At 34.5% G+C, this 18,924-nt stretch overlaps 1 protein-coding gene and 1 long non-coding RNA gene across 2 annotated transcripts in view; one reads left to right on the top strand and one right to left on the bottom strand.

Moving 5' to 3' along the window:
- Positions 1-18,924, bottom strand: part of lamc1 (laminin, gamma 1) — a 108,668-nt gene extending 89,744 nt beyond the window's left edge. Inside the window, exon 1 of the mRNA XM_056478093.1 lies at positions 18,205-18,924. Within this exon, the coding sequence (XP_056334068.1) occupies positions 18,205-18,574 (370 nt within the window). The 5' untranslated portion in view covers positions 18,575-18,924. The remainder of the gene's footprint in view (positions 1-18,204) is intronic.
- Positions 7,216-9,177, top strand: LOC130245433 (uncharacterized). The gene is made up of 4 exons (XR_008839329.1): positions 7,216-7,255; positions 8,746-8,779; positions 8,961-9,016; positions 9,101-9,177. It is a non-coding gene; the product is annotated as an uncharacterized LOC130245433 (long non-coding RNA).

Here is an 18,924-nt window from a genome sequence, read left to right as displayed (position 1 = left end):
TAAATGTCAATTTAAGTTGTATAGAAGTGTCTTGAAAAATATCTAGTCAAATATTATTCACTGTCATCATGGCAAAGATAAAATAAATCAGTTATTTGAGTTATTATGAGTTATTAAAACCATTATGTTCAGAAATGCATTGAAAAAATAATCTTTCCTGTAAACAGAAATTGGGGGAAAAAAATAAACAGGGGGGCTAATGATTCCGACTCCAACTGTATATTCAGAATAAGCATGTGTTAGTAATATGAAACGTTCACATATCATTTGCAGGTTTGTTATTTGAGATGTAGAACGCATGGAAAGCGGCCCCAAAGACAGATACTGCAGCGCTGCTGAAGATTGTTGGTGTTTACAGCGGTTTGACTGATAAATATAAATTTGTAGCTAAATTGTTAACCGTGCCAAACAGCATTTCCCGTTGTTTACATCCTTGCTACAACATACTGTTAACGCTAGACACTATGCATGTAATAGATCAATTTTAACAAATAGTAACGGGGTGTATGTGTGTGGTGAATGCGCGTAACCTGAAGAGTTTGTGAGCGCTTGTATTTTTTTGTAGTCCCCAAACTTCGTTTACTGTAGGCTTTGCTAAGCTAACTCCGTAAAAGCCAATGTCTCCCTTTGAATTGAACTTTGAGCGTTTTATATTCACAGATGTTGTTTATGTTCACACAGCTACATTACACATCAACTAAAGTTTAAAATCTGATATTGTAGTAGACCACCCCATTAAGCATCTTCTCACTTGGCTTGGTAACCTTCTTTAGCTGAAAAATATATTTAATCTCTTAAATATTTGTGTTTAATAAAAGATTAAATTACACTGCTTCTCTGAACTGGTTTATACAGAATTGTTGAGTATATTTAAAGTATATAGGGTATGTTAGTTACTATTAAATGCAATTTAATTGTCTAAAATTAAAAATAATGTCTAACTTTTTCACTGGAGCGGTAATTTAAATTACAGTAACTTGACATTTTGTAACTAATTACAACCAAATCTGCTAATACTCATCTAAGAACACTAATTTACACTAATTCAAAATCTTTTTACTTTGCTACCTTTAAAACAACTAGGTTTTTTGCCCGCAAGATAATTCCATATACGTGAATATGCACACAGGTCAAATTAACAATTTTTTTTTATTTTATTTACCATAACATGACAGCACATTATTCCACTCATATTTTAAGATGCTTTCACAAAATTATTTGACACTTTAATTGGATATAATATGGTTTATACAAAATACAACAAGAATTTTAACATCTCGTCTTTGTCCTATACACATAAAAAATTATAATTACCAGAGAAAGAGAGAAAAAAAGGTGCTGCTTATGAGTGCAATTACCAGGTGTGTCAGGATAAATGCCGAATGAACTTGTTGACCCATATCGGGCATATCAGGTCATATCAGAGCAGCTGATTTTATTTTGTTTATGCAGCTCCGCAACAGGTTGCAATGCTGGCATCAACCCAAAAGCCAGTTCTACATGTCTGCTGTTCATGGGAGTACCTTTCCTGTTTCTGATAAGACTCTCTGAATGACAGGACTGGAGAAAAAAAAAACAGTCATGCGTGTGCACATGTTCAAGCTGTCAGCATCCACAGCATGAACTAAAGTAAGAAGCAAAACAAAGAAGAGTGATGCTGTATGACTGATCATGACAATATGATACTGACAGAACGGAAACATATGCTTCTCCAAACATATGCCATCATCAAACTGGTGTTTAAAACATTCTGTAAAGACTTTAATAAAGGTGACCTATTTGCATGCATGCCCAATCAAAGACATTTGAGAAGAGCCAAATCCACACAAGATGATTGGTGGAGCTGAGAGCATTGAGGCCACTAAGCCTCAAGGTATTGAAAGACCAAGGACGAATAATGTACATCCAGTGTGCGCATAAATAAAGATGAGAACTAAATACAGGGAGGTCAGCGGTGGGAAAGTTTCCATTCCTGCTTGAACACACACATCAAAACTGTAATACTAGCAACTACTGAGTCCTTCCTCGGTGGATGGAATAACAAACAAATAAAAGTGTTCACCATGGCAGAAAAATATATTCGAATTTGACCGAATCGGTTTGGTTTTAAAATTCAGTATAAATAACACTAACAATACTAATAACACTGACAAATAGTCATGTACAGTAAATTGCAATAGAATACTACTACTGCTAATGCTAATACTAATAATAAACATTATTTTAAATAACTGTAAATAAAACTGAATTATAAAAGGTTCTTAAAAATGTGTTTGTTAGTTGTTGAACTGTTAATAAATCATATTAAATTAAATAAACCTTTAGACTTCTGCTGCTTTCACAAGCTTTTGGATTAATACATTTTATATTAACCATTTTAATGAAGGGTACAGCAAAAAAATAAAATCAAGAAATATTAAAGATATAGAGAAGATATAATGAATAAAAAAGGTATGTAATTATTAATAATAACAATTTGGCAAAATATAAAAAGGTCAATGTTAACAAAGCACTTTATTAGAACTTTATAACACATGTATAGTTCAATGTATAATTTAGCAAATCACAAATGAGTGCACCTGAGGATATTCATTTTTTATTCATCTAGACATCCATTTGCCAAAGTTTTTAATTTTACATAAAGCATTTCACTCAAATCTAATTTGAATCCACCAAGATTTAAACAAAAAATAGGTGAAGCACTTTTCCCCCACAAAAAGAAATGTTCTTAAATATTTTGACTGATATCATTTAATAATATGGATAATCGATTAAATTCTAAAAATTAAGATTACAAAGAATAGAAATAGAATTAAAAATTCCTCTTAAGTAATGTCTAGCAAGAGTGGGATAGGGTGGAAGGGTGGTTAAAAATATATAATGTTTACTTGTATATTAAATGTAATCTTTAAATTGCTGATGAAAAAATAATAAATATATTGAAAAAAAAAAAGATACCCCAGTCTCAAGCTCCTAACTCAAAGAAAAGCCGGCATGCAGAAATGATCAGCTATCCCGCAGACAGGCTTATTTATGCCAAACTAGCGTTAAATCTCTAGAGCTTAACTTTTAACGGGGTCCAGTCATTTCTTACAAATCTAATCAGAGATGGCAAAACAGTGGCCCCCGAGGGCTTGTTCCACTATTTCACAGTCAGTCAAATGGACCCACAGGACAACACTCTCCTAAATGACACCAAAACCGCAGCTCCCCGTCTGACGCTCCTCTCGCTGGCACCACAGACCCAGTGTGAGCTCTTTCATTACTCGTTTGCACAATCTGGAAAGGACTAGTGGCTCACAATGGCTTTATCACCAGGAAATGCGGGAGATTCTGCACTTTGTCCACCCTGGGTGGTCCGAAGCTCAAACCTTGCCCCTGGTGGTAAAATTAAAGCCACCAAACAGTCCAAGTCGTTGCCTTCTAAGAGCGGTGGCACTGCAAATGTGTGGAAACCACAAGTTGGCTTGGATTAAACTTGAATAAAGAGCGAAAACTCAACATCGACCGCAAATTTCCTCTCAAAGGAGAAAAGCAACAAGGGGTTCGATGACAACTGGAGTAAAACAAATCATGCGGTTATATGAACAGCCCAACTACAAAGCTTTCATAAACACAAGTTTCCCACACTGAGCTCATACCTTCTTGAGAATAACAATAGGTTCGAACCAGATAGCATGCTCTTCTTTCCAACCCTCTACACTCAGATTGGTATAATTTGGACCATCTGGTCCCTCTTCAGAAATGACAAGTTCTTTGATGGAGTTTGGGGGGAAAAACACGCCTCTGAGAGATGAGAGACAAGGACCTCGGAGCCCAGGAAACATTCGGCTGTTCAGTTTCCCACACTGAGACCACTCATCGTATCCTCTCAGATGAGAAATCAACAGAGAGTGAGAGGGGATGAGACCGGAAAGAGGCAAAGAATGGAGGAAAACAACAGCTGAGAGCGCATTCTTCTCTCAAGAGTTTGGCTCTTGTGAGGAAAACCAGGGTGAACCTTCTTGACATACTGTAAATGGCCAACGGTTCCAACTAAAAATTACTTTTTCATGAATCATTTGTGACCATGGACCACAAAACCAGTCAGAAGTGTCAATGTTTGGGAATTTGAGATTCATATGTGATCTGAAAGCTAAAAAAAATATGCTTTCCATTTGTGAATGATTTGTTTGAATAATATTTGGCCAAAATACTGATGAAAATCTAGAACCTCAGGGTTTAAAAACAAATCTAAATATTGAGGAAATCACAAAGTTATTCAAATTAAGAATTTAATAATTAATAATAACATATTACTAACCAAAAAAGTCAGCTTTGAAATATTTACAGTATAAATACTAAATGTCTTGATGCTTATTTAACATACTAGTAATTTTGTCTTATAAAATGCATTTTACTACATAAACCAGTGCAACTTAAGACCACATTTAAGGCCACATTTTTTTTTTCGGTATGCAAGCAGAATGTTCCCAGATTTAAACAATTAGCATGCAGATGTTCGGCCAACCCTTTCCCTGAAAACAGAAGTGAAAACAAGGACAGCTCCTGATAAAGCACACATGAGGCAAACATTTGAATCCAGCTGCGTTACAAACTCAGAACAGAAGCAAAATGAGCCATAGGGACTCTTTCATTTTAATAGCTCAGTATGAAGCACGAAAAAGAATATGACAGGCGTCAAAAGCAATATGATGCAGAGTTAAATGCAAGACATAGACTGATGGCTTTCAGTAAGCACTGCAGATTTTTTCCTGCTATCAGAGAGGGAGGAAATAGGCCATGATAAGGGCCATTCACAAGCTCAAGTTAATGAATCACTGACTGCCCGGGTTTATCAGATGAAAGGAAATTCTCACCCTCCTCTAACGCTCCCTTGAGTGTTTTGAAGAAAAACTTTATCTGAAATGCACTTTGCAGTTGAAAACGTTTTACAGATAAACCTTATTGCTAAATAAAATTTTGAACTGGAAGTAACAGACTAGAATATTAAGCATTTTTTATTATAAATTCTGTAAAGAATATGCCCTTAACAATAATGTACATAAAACCTGTGTCTTAATGATTGAAGACATCCATGGGTCTACAAAAACTCTTTAGAAACTCTTTTGCCTCAACAAATGACTATTAGAAACTGGCTCTTAAGTCATCGCAAAGCATTCACTAGATTAAAAGTTCATTAGAAAGATCAATTTTTTTCAATCCGATCACAAGTGGACAACAATAAATAAATACTAGTGTAAATGGGGCTGGAGGCATTGCTCTTGTCCACTTTAGACCACTTCCAAAAACAGCTGAAACCACATTCAGCCCAATTGCTTCCATAGCGTAAACGTTCATGCGGTTGTGTTGTTGAAGTGTGCTTTCCAGATGGGATTTAAACTTAGGCATCAGAAATCGTACATTTGATTTGACGCAAAAAAAATATGTAAAAATGTTTTTAGTCCCGTTTCTAACACAAATCCACAACATTTGCACAATTTTGCAGCTATCAAACAGAATTAAACCACCTTCCATTGCCTCCCACAATAATTGTAAATTGCACACGCTAAAAAAAAACAAAAAAAAAGAAACCATACATTAACACATTACAAAAAATCTACTTGTGATCTGATCAACTAAAATGCATCTTAAAACAGGTGTAAAGTGGGCCTGTGAGTTAATCAGTCAGAAGCGTTAGTAAGGTGCCAATCTAACGCCAATGAAACGAGTGACATTTTTTAAAGCAGGACTGGAGTAGTTAGGGTTTGTGAACTTGTCAGGGGAACAGAGCGGGGGTTATGAGCTAATAAAAAGTCACAATGAAACAGAAATGATGCCAGACCTTTGCTTCTGCTTTGTAATGTATGTGTGAGTCAAACAAACTATTATAATTTTAAGAAATGTTGCAAGTTAACTGAACTATTAGAGGGTCTGACCTAAAGAGAGATATCATTTCATAAGACGCGTTTCTTAATTTAAAATAAGGTTAGGCTGCTTTTCTATTCCTATTTTTCTATTCCTAAGAACTTAGGCATGGGTGGGTGTAAGATTCTGACCATATGACAATCTTGGATAAAAATATCACAGTTTTAACGGCAAGACAGCATTGTGATCACTGCTTGACAAATGTTTCTATTTTTAAATGTCTGGTTAATAACAACAACTTTTTTCCCCAATTGAACACAATAAATTTTATTTTAATAAACATTTAAAATATTTTGGAGCAGTAAACATATCAGGCTAAATAATTTAACTAAATCATTGACTACTGCTGTCTTCATTAGTTTCTGCTGTCTTCATTTCTTTTCATCTTTGAAGAGCTTTCATTTCTTTGGATATAAAGTAATGTCACAGCACCGTTCAGCTCTATAGCATGCTGGATGTTGGTTTATAAGCCATTTGTTTTTCAGATGTTCCCTGAATCGTGACCTGACCAATGGTTTTTGATGTGGATATACTGTTGCCATATAAAACTAAATAAAATAGTCGTAAAAACACATAAATAAAAATTAAACAGTGTAACAGAAAATGTTGGCGGTTTTCAAACATTGACTTTTCCAAACCGCGGTAAACCTTGAAACCGGTTATTGTGCCATGCCTAAAAGAACTACATCCATTCAGAAAACAGATATAAGATGAATTTTCATTTCATTTAGAACAATAGATTAGATTACATCCATGGTAAAAAAATAAATACTATGGGTGTCAATGGTTACTGGTTTCCAACATTCTTCAATATATCATGTACTGCGTTCAACAGAATGAAAAAAAAACCTCAAACTTGTATGGAACAAGTGAATAAATGATGACAGAATTTCCTTTTTGGTTGAACTATCCCTTAAAAATAATGTTTAAAATCTCAAATAAAAATAATTCAGCGTACATAATATGGTGTATTATTTTGTACAAGTTTTGAAAGTCTTAGAAGATTGTATATTTAGCCAATGTCATTGCCGGGCCCTAAATAAAACACTGAAGACTGCACTGTAAAAGCGAATAGTATTCCTTACTATGAAAATTCTAGTATGTTTACTTAATTTTAAGCAAATTGTTGAGTTTACTAGAAATGTATTAGTGTTACTGACATAGTAAGGTATAAAGTTCCCATAACTAATGTAATTTGAGTAAAAGTGCTTATAAGGGCTAAGTCATGCTGTTACGCATGCGTACTGGGTGGTGATTTCCCATCCCCCATCTCGATTCACAACCGAACCCAGCACCATGGTCGAAGGACAGGATTTCATATTGAGAAGATGTACTGCAGTAAATCAAGGTAAACTTTTCATTTTAATTACTACTTTGATTTTATTTGTATAGTATCAGTAATCTGTTTATTTCCTGCACTTTGTGTATTGTTTGCTGTTTTGTGAACTTAGTTTTTAGCCCATGATGTTGTGACTTAACGTTTTGACCTCTGCACGTTATTTGCAATACTGTATACTTTACTAGATTAGCTATTTTCAGCTTCCTAGTTTCTTTTAATAACTATTAATAATTTGTAGAAATAATTTGTAAAGTGGGCGTTATGCTCTTAAAGAGCGGGTGCGCCATTTCAAATGATGCACTGAGAGAGCGAGAGCGCGCTCAGTGTTGCCAGATTGAGCGGTTTTGAATTTGATCGTGTACTTGCAACGCTTACAACGGCTGTGATCTCTCAAGGACACGACATCCTCGCCCCGCTCCTCAACTTCAAAACAGGTTATAATATTCTCCAGATTTTTGGACGGTGTTTTTTGGTTTTCAGCGGGTTTTAGAGCTGTTATGGGTTGGAATCAGTCAGCTACATCTGGCAACACTGCGTGGCGCAATTCATTCAAATAGATGTAACGTTAACACAGCTGTAGGTCGACATTTTAAGAAAAGAAAACGAAACCTTTTTGGCCGCATTACAAATACAGTAGTTACCGTTGAACTTTAGTGGCACTTGTTTTGACGAAAATATGCGTGTTTTAAAAAAAGATTAATTTAAGAAGTAACCGGAAGCAGGTTAGGAGATCAGCTGTGGTCCGCCGTCGGCGAGCGGCTCATGACCAGACCAGTCGCTTTTTTTCCCACGATCGCCGGGATTTCTACATTTTTAAAGCAGTTTCTGCTCAAAATGGACCCGTAAGTGTCGTTAGTAATTTAGGATTTCGATGCGATTACGATTCGTGTCACCGTATGAGGCAGATACATATTTACACATGATGTTAAGGGTGCTTATGCTAACAATCCCTATGAAACTAAAAGTTAAACTTGTGAAAATGCGAGAGAGATTGAAGAACACAGACAAGTCATATATTGTAAAAATCGCAATATATATTATTTGTCTTTTTTCATGCTGTTTTGAAGAATTATTCCAGTGTTAACTTTACGTTTACCTCAATGGAGTGTTTTTGTATTGCTGTAATGACAAATAAATCTGACCAGACGCGACTGAATATGTGTGACGGATACGTTGGTGATGAAATGGTAGCTGTTAACTTATGATGACTCGTATAACCAAGCAACATCCCTTTGTTAGCTCAATGTCACACAATGGCATCAACAAGCCTTTGTTATAAGCAAAGTTTCTGTTAAGAAACTTTAAAAGTATAAACGGGCTTTGCCAAACCTGTTTGTTTGCACTGTTAAAGAAGGTTTCACCTATTTAGGGCAAATACATTTGAACAATTACAGTGTTGTTTGGATTGTAGCTTTGAATATTGTGATGCATATTGTTGAGTGGTATTTGGTTCGTAATATCGTTATACTCTTTATACATTTTTTCTTTTTTTATTTCAGACTACCAGTTTGTGAGCTGATATGCAGTGGAAATGTAAGTTTTGCACCTGCACATCAGAAAAGAGTGCACAACTTTTTAAACACTATTAAAATGTTACATCTGTTGCTTAATGGAATTGCATTGTATCATTGCATGTGTTTCTGATTACTGTTTTCTTTGTTTTAAAATTTTGCTTAGCCCTGTCAATAACACTTCACGTTTTTGTGCACGACAGTGACATCCAGAAGGAAGTCATAAAGGAAACACCAGCTGATACAAGTGCTGCAGAGGGTTTGTTTCCTTTTCAAAACTTTGTGTAATTTTGTGAAATTGTGTGTTTGAATGTTATTAACGACTAATAATGTATTTGATTAGATCTTTGCAGAATTCACTCTAATATTAGGAAGAAATTTAAGATCCGAGTTCAACGCTGCATTGGACACACACCGCTCATTTGAAATTTTCAAAAAAATGGAGGAAATTGCAGAAGAAAACTAGATGAGATTTTGCAACAAGTTTATTCAAAGGTATTTTTGGGACATCATCTTTGAATCATAATTTGTATTTGATTGTTTCCACTGGTCTATAATGCATGTCTAACTGTCTTTACTTTTTCACAGTCATCTGATGTAATGCTTGTCAGCACAGCAGTTCTTCCGGGTCTTTCAGTCTTTTTGAGGGATGAGTCTAAAGATTTTTTCTGGATATGTTTTGTAAGTAATATTATTGTTTCTGCTTTCTTAGACTGGAAATGAAGCAGTCATTCCAGTTCCAGTCACTTCCAATTTTATGAAAAATAAATAAATAAAACAAATGCAATTAATGTAAGTATTTGAAAGTTAGAGGGATGTTTTATTATGGCCTTTGGAGCAAGAGCATTGCCATGTTGCAACTTGTGACGTCACAGGGTCAGTTAGTTTCATAGGCCAGTGAAGTAATGAATGCATTTATTTCATTTTTAAACACACTTGTTTTGAAAAAGAGGAATATTAGCTTGAAAAATAAAGTTTTTAATAAGTGTAATAGCTATGTAATATATTGAGAGTAAAATAATTTCTGTTGGAAGAACCTGCTGGATTAAGATGTAAAAAGATAGTGTTAAAAGCCACAAAGTCAAAAGATGCTCCGTATAATAGCCAACCCTGTGAAGTCACCTGCTGTGGGATTGTAGATTGGTGCACCCTTGCTCCAAAAGCCATAGTAAAACATCCCTTTTCTCTAAAATAAATATTTATTGATAAATTGGAAATCAGTGTGCTAAATAATGCAAACTTGACTGACTGCTTAAATCTAGCAAAACCAAGTGCATTTATGAATCGGTTCTCGGTTTATTATAATTTTTTCCCCCAAAATATATTGATTTTGTATATTGATGGTCTCTCACACATTTGCATTTAATTTCTTGAAAATGTTTAAAAGGTATTTTTAATGCAGTTTGTTATTACATTACAGTGTTTCTTTAATTTAAAAAATGTAAAGTTCCTATAGAATAGTGTCATGTTTAAAGGTTGGAGCAAACAACATTTGGTACATGGAGGAGTTGGGGCTAGGGTGTCACGATACTGGAATTTGGTACCAATTGATGCAGAAATTTTCAAAAAACATTTTAAGCACTGTTGAGCACATTTTTAAACTGCACTGTTTTGCCATTGTGTTCACATGCTCAACAGAAATGACACTTAACAGTGCTCAAACATTAGCAGGAAATGGATGTTTTTTTGTAATTTCAATATCGATTGGTACCAAATTCCATTATCATGACAACCCTAGTAGGAACAGTACAGGCAAATCTATTACGTTAGTCTACATTGAAGGAGTAGCAAAGCAAGGCGTTCTTATAAGAAGCATTTGAATGTAGTTAATTTATTGTACACTGTGGACACTGAGTGAAGCCTCCTGCAGCTGCTGGACAGTCATTATTTTTGTCTGACTTTGCTTGTTAGTCTTGGGGGGAAAAATAGATCCTGAAAAAAAGTGCTTGATTTTAATTAAGTTGTGAATGTGTGTAGATTTAAATAGTCATGTTAATACGCAACTAGTTAATAGAGTAATTGGTCCCTATACTGAAGTATTACCAAATTAAGCACAAGGAATTGTAATGTTTTTCACCTATGCTTTTGGTCTCCTGGCCACATGCTTTATTAGTGTCATTTAGAATATCAAACTTTACTTATTTTTCTTTCTCTATTCATAGGATGTGGATGTAGAGTCTGACTTCAGTGCAGTAGATGTTGGCCTGCTGATTGTCTTGCGTGAAGATGTCTAAAGGACCTCAATGTGGATGCAATGTGGGCCATTATACTGGAAGGAAAAGTGGTTATGGATGATGTCCCTACTTTGCCACACGCAGTAGGTCTGCTTTTTTTGCTTTGATTTACGCACTGAATTCGGACTACCCAAAGACTACAAGCAACGTATTTACTCAACGCGTGTTGCTTTAGCTGGGAGGGAAGCTTAATGTGTTTTTTTTTTTCTTTTCTTTTTTCTGCGAGTGCCTATATGCTGCTGTGCTTTATGTTTAAAGGTTCTGTTAAAGGATTTTCAAACATTTAAAAAAAAATTTTTGTTTGTTTGCTTTTGCCATGTTGCTGTTTGCAGTGTTACATTTAGAATTGCAGCATTTTGGTGTTTAAAACACATTGTTTACCTAAAAAATGTATTGTGTTTCATAGGGTTGTCAAAAGTATTGAGTTTGGTACCAATCGGTACTGAAATTTTAAAAGTGTCGATTTCCCACTAACATTGCAAGAACTGATTGGCCATTGTGTTCACATGCTCAACAGATATGACTGATTGGCTATGAAGCTCATCGTTTTTACCATTCTTCACCAGGTGCAAAGATACAAAGACACTGGATTATTTCAAAGCACTGTCGATTAGTCGATCCATCAGCATATAGCTCATATGTCAGCTTATAGACAGATCAGCTGATCGACATGGCTTTGAAATCCTTCAGTGTCTTTGTAACTTTGTTTGGACTGCATGTGAACACAGTGGCCAATCAGCGGTGTTTAAGAACAAGCTCAGTAGCGCTCAAATATTAGTGGTAAATGGATGTTTTTAATATTTCAGTATTGATTTATACCAAAACTCAGTACTGGTACCAAACTCAATTCTTTTGACAATACTAATGTGATATTTTCTGTAGGAAAATCTAAACTTCACAGTCTAAAAAAAATCAGCTTTAAAGCTAAACATCTGTTCCTCTGTGAGTGTCTATTTGCTGCCATGTTTAAAGGTGCTGGTGCAATGGCATGTTTAATTACACTAATTTAAGTATCTTTTTTTCCCCAAGTATTTAATTCTATATATATATATATATATATATATATATATATATATATATATGTGTATGTTAGATTTTCAAACATTTTAGTAAGCTTGGGGGTTGTACTTCTTTTTAATTATATTTTTGTCTGCATTGCTGTTACAGCACTTTAGTGCTCTTTAGAACAGGTTTTTACAAAAATGTATTGTGTACAAGTGTATTGTCATGCTAAAATATCATGTTTATTGTGAAACTGCTCTTTTTGTAAAATAAAATGTTTACATTTAAGACCTGTATAATGTCATTACTTGTAAGTTGAACTACATATTTTATGTTCAGTTTAATTGAAGAAAATGTGGAAACCGATTGCACGTAGTTTCTTTAGTTGACTTTACTTAAAATGGTGGATTAAAACAATGTTGACACTACTAGCATTTAAGATGTTAACTGAACATGGTATAACAGTATTAGTTAAATAGAGTTAATAAAGTAATCTTACTATAAAACCCTAAGTAAGGTTACTAAATATTCAAGAGTTTGTTAACTAGAATTTTCTATTAAACTAACTTGATTTTTACCAGTTAGTTTACTTTAGAAGTTTTAGGTTTCTTACTTTAAAGCAATAATTAACTAAACTTAAGATTTCCTTGTAAGTTTATATTGCAAAAATAAGGCAATCGGTTTCCAAACTTTTTTTAAGTAAACTGAACATGTTAGAATTTACAGTGTGTGACAAATCTTGACAAACAATATCCTCACATCAGAAACATAATCTGGCACTTCTAGCTGGGTATGACGCAACATAACCAAGATTGAGAATGCCGTCCCTCTGGGCCATGTCTGACAAGACCAATTTAAAACAAGCAACATCATCAATCTTCCATTAACCTGACCATTCTTTAAACCGCCACATTATTTCTATATGCCTGCACAAGTTCAGATGCACATGTCTGCAAACCTTCATTAGCTAGTGTCTGGGATGTTGACTCATTTTCTCAGTCTCATCACATTTTTGCATCATGACTGGTCAGACAGGCATGGGTTAATAAAAAAAAAATGAGTGTGAGACAAAGTAAATCTAGACTCCTCATCTTTTCTCGCACCCCTAACTGAGAGTTCTAGGCCAGGCCAAATCTCCACGCTCTCCCTGGACTCAGCAGTGTCAAGTTAAGACATGCCTGCTTCCGCCTCGACCATCCCAACCAAGGCAGAATAAACATAAAAGCCATCAAAGGCAGAGCACATAAAATAAAAGCTTATTGCTGGGACCCAGACTTCTTGTGGGTTCCCACCTACAAAGATGCTTTGAAAAACATAAAGAGAGAGAACAAAATAAACATGCAAATCTACAATCCTCTATGAGGTTTTGACTCCAGTACATAGGATGTCTAAAAAGTGCTCCATGTCTACACTGAAAAAATTACATACTAAAAAAAATTCATGACAACATTTGTTTTTATGTTATGGCAACTTTTTTTTTATTTAAACACATTTTAACTTGATGTTTTAAGTTTAAGCTTAAATTGATGCAAGTTAAAATGACTTGTAAAGTTAAATCGGTTCAACTTAATTTAAGCATAGAATTTTTTTTCTACACTGTAATAACTGTAATAATAAGCATGTATAATTAGTTAAAATTTAATCAAATTCAGTTGTATTTTTAATTAACTTTAACATATAAAATGTAGCTATTTCTAACTGTTGATTTTAATGAAATAACATTTAATGAGACCTACCGATGAGTGTTTTTAAAAAACCTTTTGCAATTTAATTAGTTTAAAACTTTTATGTACTCTGAACATTCATTCTTTTATTCATTTTTCTTTGGCTTAGTCCCTTTATTCATTAGGGGTCACCACAGCAAAATGAACCGCACACTTATCCAGCATAGGGTTTACACAGCGGATGTCCTTCTAGCTGCAACCCAGTACCGGAAAACTACTCTGAACTTGTACCATTGAAATTAGAATTATTAAACCCCCATTGAATTTAAAATATTTCCCAAATGATGCTTAACAGAGCAAGGAAATTTTCAGAGTATGTCTGATATTATTTTTTCTTCTGAAGAAAGTCTTATTTGTTTTATTTCGGCTAGAATAAAAGCAGTTTTTATTTTTTAATAAACATTAAGGTCAAAATGATTAACCCCTTTAAGCTATATATTTTTTCCGATTGTGTATAACAATGGTTGTTCTGTAGACTAACTTGCCTAATCGCCCTAACCTGCCTAGTTAACCTAATTAACCTAGTTAAGCCTTTAAATGTCACTTTAAGCTGTATAGAATTGTCTTAAAAAATATCAAGCAAAACATTATTTACTGTCATCATGACAAAGATAAAATAAATCAGTTATTAGAAATGAGTTATTAAAACTATTATGTTTAGAAATGTGTCCATTAAACAGAAATTGTTAAAATTAAACAGGGGCTAATAATTCAGGGGGTTTAATAATTCTGACTTCCACTGTATATACAAAAAAGTACTACACACATAAATTACAAGTAACAATTTTTGCAGCTTCAGTCAATATAGTGTTGATGTCATACTGTATATTGCCATAAAAGCTTCAGCAATCAATCGTAACAAAAAAAAATTCTGGCAGAAGTCTAATGTATGAAAAGCATTTTATGTCCAAGTGTCTGCTTTAATGTTTGGAATAATTTTGTAAAACATATACACACACATATATATATATATATATATATATATATATATATATATATATATATATATATATATATATATATATATATATATATATATATATATATAAATATTTCACAATGTAAATGTAATATTGTCTATCATAATTTAGACTCTATAGTAACATTCTTATTCTTACATGTGCTTATTAATATGAAAAGACGATTTATAAACACAATTAAATTGTATTTTTAGTCTGCAGTGCACTCTGGTCTGGGCATGGGCCGGTATAAGATTCTGACTTTATCATAACCTTGGATATAATTATCACAGTTTCACGGTATTATGATTACTGCTCTAAAACAGTCTTTTTAATTGTCTGGGTAAAAAACAACAACTTTTTCCTCTTTGAAAACAATATATTTTATTTTGAAAAACAGGTAAAGTATTTTGGAGCAGTAAACACGTCAGGCTATATCATTCAAATGAATCATTGACTTCTGCTGTCTTCATTAGTTCCAAAAAGACTGATTTTATTACAATTTAAAATAGCATATTTGGAGATCTATTCTGCTGGCGATACCGTTGTCCTTAAAAAAATTTAAATAAAAAAAACCTTATACCACAGGAAATTTTGGTGGTTTTAAAACCTTGACTTTTCCAAACTGCAGTATACCTTGAAAACGTTATCGTCCCATGACTACTCTGATCCTTAACAGTCTTTCAAATTAGTCTTGTTATAAATATGATCATTTGAGGTATAGAAGCTTTTGCTTTTTCTGCTGTAAAATTTTATAACAAAAAGTCAAGACAACAAATATGTTTATATTGCTTTAACTTAGTTAAATAAATCAGGTTTCAGCTATTTTAAGTTTAACTTAACATTTTAAGTCAGTTTGATTGACAAGTTAAGATGATTAGAAAAGTTCATTTAATTCAACTAAAAATTAAGGCAGCAAGAATTTTTACAGTGTACATTGAAGGACGTTTTAGTGGGTCAACATTGACAACAAACTAAATTAAATATCGGTTAAGCAAACTTTGAAACTCTGCACAATAATATACATTCACTGAATACACATATCCACTGCAAAAAAGCAACTCCCTCTGTACCTTTCATCACTTAATGAAATAATCTAAAATTCAAAAACATTGAATATTACAGGATCTTCAGTTTCACACTAATGACATGAGTGAAATGCAAACTGCCTAAATCAGATCTGAAGTGAATTAGAAAAGCGTCTGATAGACTGGGCCTGTTGTAGACCACGTGCTAACAGATGGCTGCTAATTAGCCAAAGAGAAATCACTTCCTCTTCCATTATCTAAATGCAAATGTCTTTGTGACACGTCGAATACAGCTCATTACTTACATTTGGTTATAGGCTTACTATACAGCAGCTTCTTCTACCTGGGAATGAGAAACTCTTGCTTGCTGGGACTCTACTAATTGGTTACGTTAGTGCTCTTTTTCCCACAGCCAGAACAACCTCCTGCAACCCAATCGTTTTGCTTAGGCTGGCAGAAATTCAATGATTTGCGTAATGCACACAACTTCAGGTCACTCCATGCCACAAGTCTGCCTTGGTCTAAAACAGCGATTCTCAACCCAGAGTATCTTCTTAGGTAAGGTTTCTCCACGACGGCCCCCAGAACTGCCAGAAATGATTGCACAATCAAATCCGAGACCTTTTCAAAAGATAATGCTTCTTGCTCAATGAAATTCAATACATGATGAGTACAGCTGTACATGACAGTACAGAATAACTAAAAAAGGAGCCTTAAACCATATCAATTAGAAACATGTAGGCTTTTAACTGCCTAAAGTTATTAGATAACACACACAGGATTGCACAATGCATCTAACCAGCAGGACTATGCTCTCAGTTACTGATCTAATGTAGAAAATATTAATTGGCAGAAGGTTCGCATGAGCTGATCTTGTTAATACTGACATTTTGAAGGTGGAACAGTAAAAATAACACCAAAAACCCCCCAAAGATTATTACACAATGTTTAGAATGGAGCAACGCAACAATGTTGTTTGATTGGCTTGTATTTATGTACTAATAAGTTTAGAATTTGTGAAAAGCATATCAAATGGGTGTCAAAACATTCTTGCAATGCAAGCAGATCTTCGTTTGCATGCAATGGTTCTCTTTGTGCAGAATTGCAATGGACATCATCACTACTATAATAAGAAAAAACAGGCATGCTATAGCACATCTTGAGACAATGTTGTTTCTGGATTTTGCACTCTTGTTTAATGGAACCACAACAGAATTTATATGGAAGTGGTCCAGGATCCATCTTTTCAAAATTCTTAGTCCACATGTTTGATCCGATCAACCATCCAGTTGCAAAGTTCATTTAAATTGACACCCCCCCCCCCCCCCCCCCCCCCCCCCCCCCCCCCCCCCCCCCTCCAACCCAAGTAACTTTCAGTTCCCTCAATAAGCAAAATATAAACATTTTGCTTTACTGGTTGTTTATATAAACACTTATAAATACATCGTCATCTACGCATCCATAAATTTAATTACCTTTAATAATACTTGGCCTTGTTTGTTAACATTAGTTAATGCACTGGTAAAAGAAGCAATATTCTTACAGCATTCATAGTCTTTGTTATCTTTAGGTCAGTTTTGAATATAGGATTATAAGGATTAATAAATGCTGTAATAGTATTATTTATTGTTAGCTAACGCTAAACAATTAGAAGGTTAACTTTTTCGTTTGTCATTTACATTCACCATTCTAACTAGTCATTTACAAGTTTATTAAAATAATCACACACTGAAAAAAATTATACAGCATAGGTTTTTTTGTTAATAGTAACTAAGTTAATCATGTTCTAACTTAATTTTATACGTTACGCAAACAGTTTTAAGTCAGTTTAACATATTTTAAGTTCAATGGACTCATAAATTTAATTCATCTTAAGAATTTAGGGCAACCAGGATTTTTTACAGTGTACTTGTAAGATTATAAACCACTATTGATTACCTAATTGTCTATTTAATTGGTACTAGAAATCATGCAATAGATACTAATGACTAATAGTTATATAAAAAGGAATTAATGCTAGTCCTGTACCACTCACTCTGATCCCCCGAGCTCTGAGGGTTGTGGAAATTCCAAATTGAACCAAAACAAAACATTACAACTGGCTTAAGAATGGCAAGGAAATTTCGGCACATGTGTCAACCAGCAGAATTTGGGTAGTTTTACAACAACAAAAAACTAAACAAAAAAACTAGTCCTGTACCAACGAATAGTCACGAGAAAATCAAATTGTAGGCTAGGAAAGGAGTATGTTTGTGTAACAAGTATGCAATAAATACATAATTACTTCTATATATACACTTTTATACATAGTATTGAGTAATCAGTAATGAACTACGAATGAAACTAGTGTATTAGCCCACTTATAGTAGTTGTAAATAAATAAAATAAACTTTAAGTTATATATAAACATGACACCAAGAACAACTTTTCTTCACGGTGCAGGAAAAAAAACATTTTGTAACTTTGAACAACTTTCATGACGGCAATGTGAGCTGCTTACCCAGGTGAAGGGTCAGGTTGATGGAGTTCGGGTACTGGATGCCAGCTAACATAGTCTGGCTTTGCCACCAGGTTGGTTGCACTGGCTGGTTGTAATCGGTGAGATAAACAGCGCCGTGGTGCAGTCTGGGGTCCCCAGCATTGCAAATGTGGCATGATTTAGTGACTCCCGTAACCCCGGTCTGTACGCAGAACTCTTCAGGCGGCGACCCGCAAGTGTTGGTGGCCACCACGGTCACATTGAAAGCGGCGTTAACGAACTCCGGCATGCAGCGCTGAGGCCGATCAATCTCGTCTATACATTCATCCATCGCTCCGTGACTGCACGCTGCCCACAAAGTCCATAACAACAAACAGCTAATAAGCGACATTGTGTCCTTTTGCTATTGCGACCTCGAGTTGCTACCGTCACTGTCTTGATCCCTTAAATCCTCGCAGTCTTTCAAAAAAGTTTGCGGTAACTCGCCAGCTACCGAGTTTGTGGCTTTATAAATAAACTCATGCGGAAAATGGTGGTAGTCGCTTCACCTCCGGAAAAGCGATAATAGTTGCGGCTTTTAACCTCCTCGCGACTTCTCTCCTGCAAACCTTCACTTTATTAGAGCTTTGTAACCAGCGCCATGGAGAAAAAAAGTTTTGGAGAAAAGCAACTATATCCGACTACACCCTGGCAGCTAGTGCGCAAGTCAATGTACTTCCAAAAAAAAATCTCTACGTCTAC

This window comes from Danio aesculapii, chromosome 2 (genome assembly GCF_903798145.1).
Source record: "Danio aesculapii chromosome 2, fDanAes4.1, whole genome shotgun sequence".
NCBI classification, from domain to species: Eukaryota; Metazoa; Chordata; class Actinopteri; order Cypriniformes; family Danionidae; genus Danio; species Danio aesculapii.
Note: the sequence above shows the minus strand (reverse complement) of the source record. Positions and strands in the feature narration are given on the sequence as shown.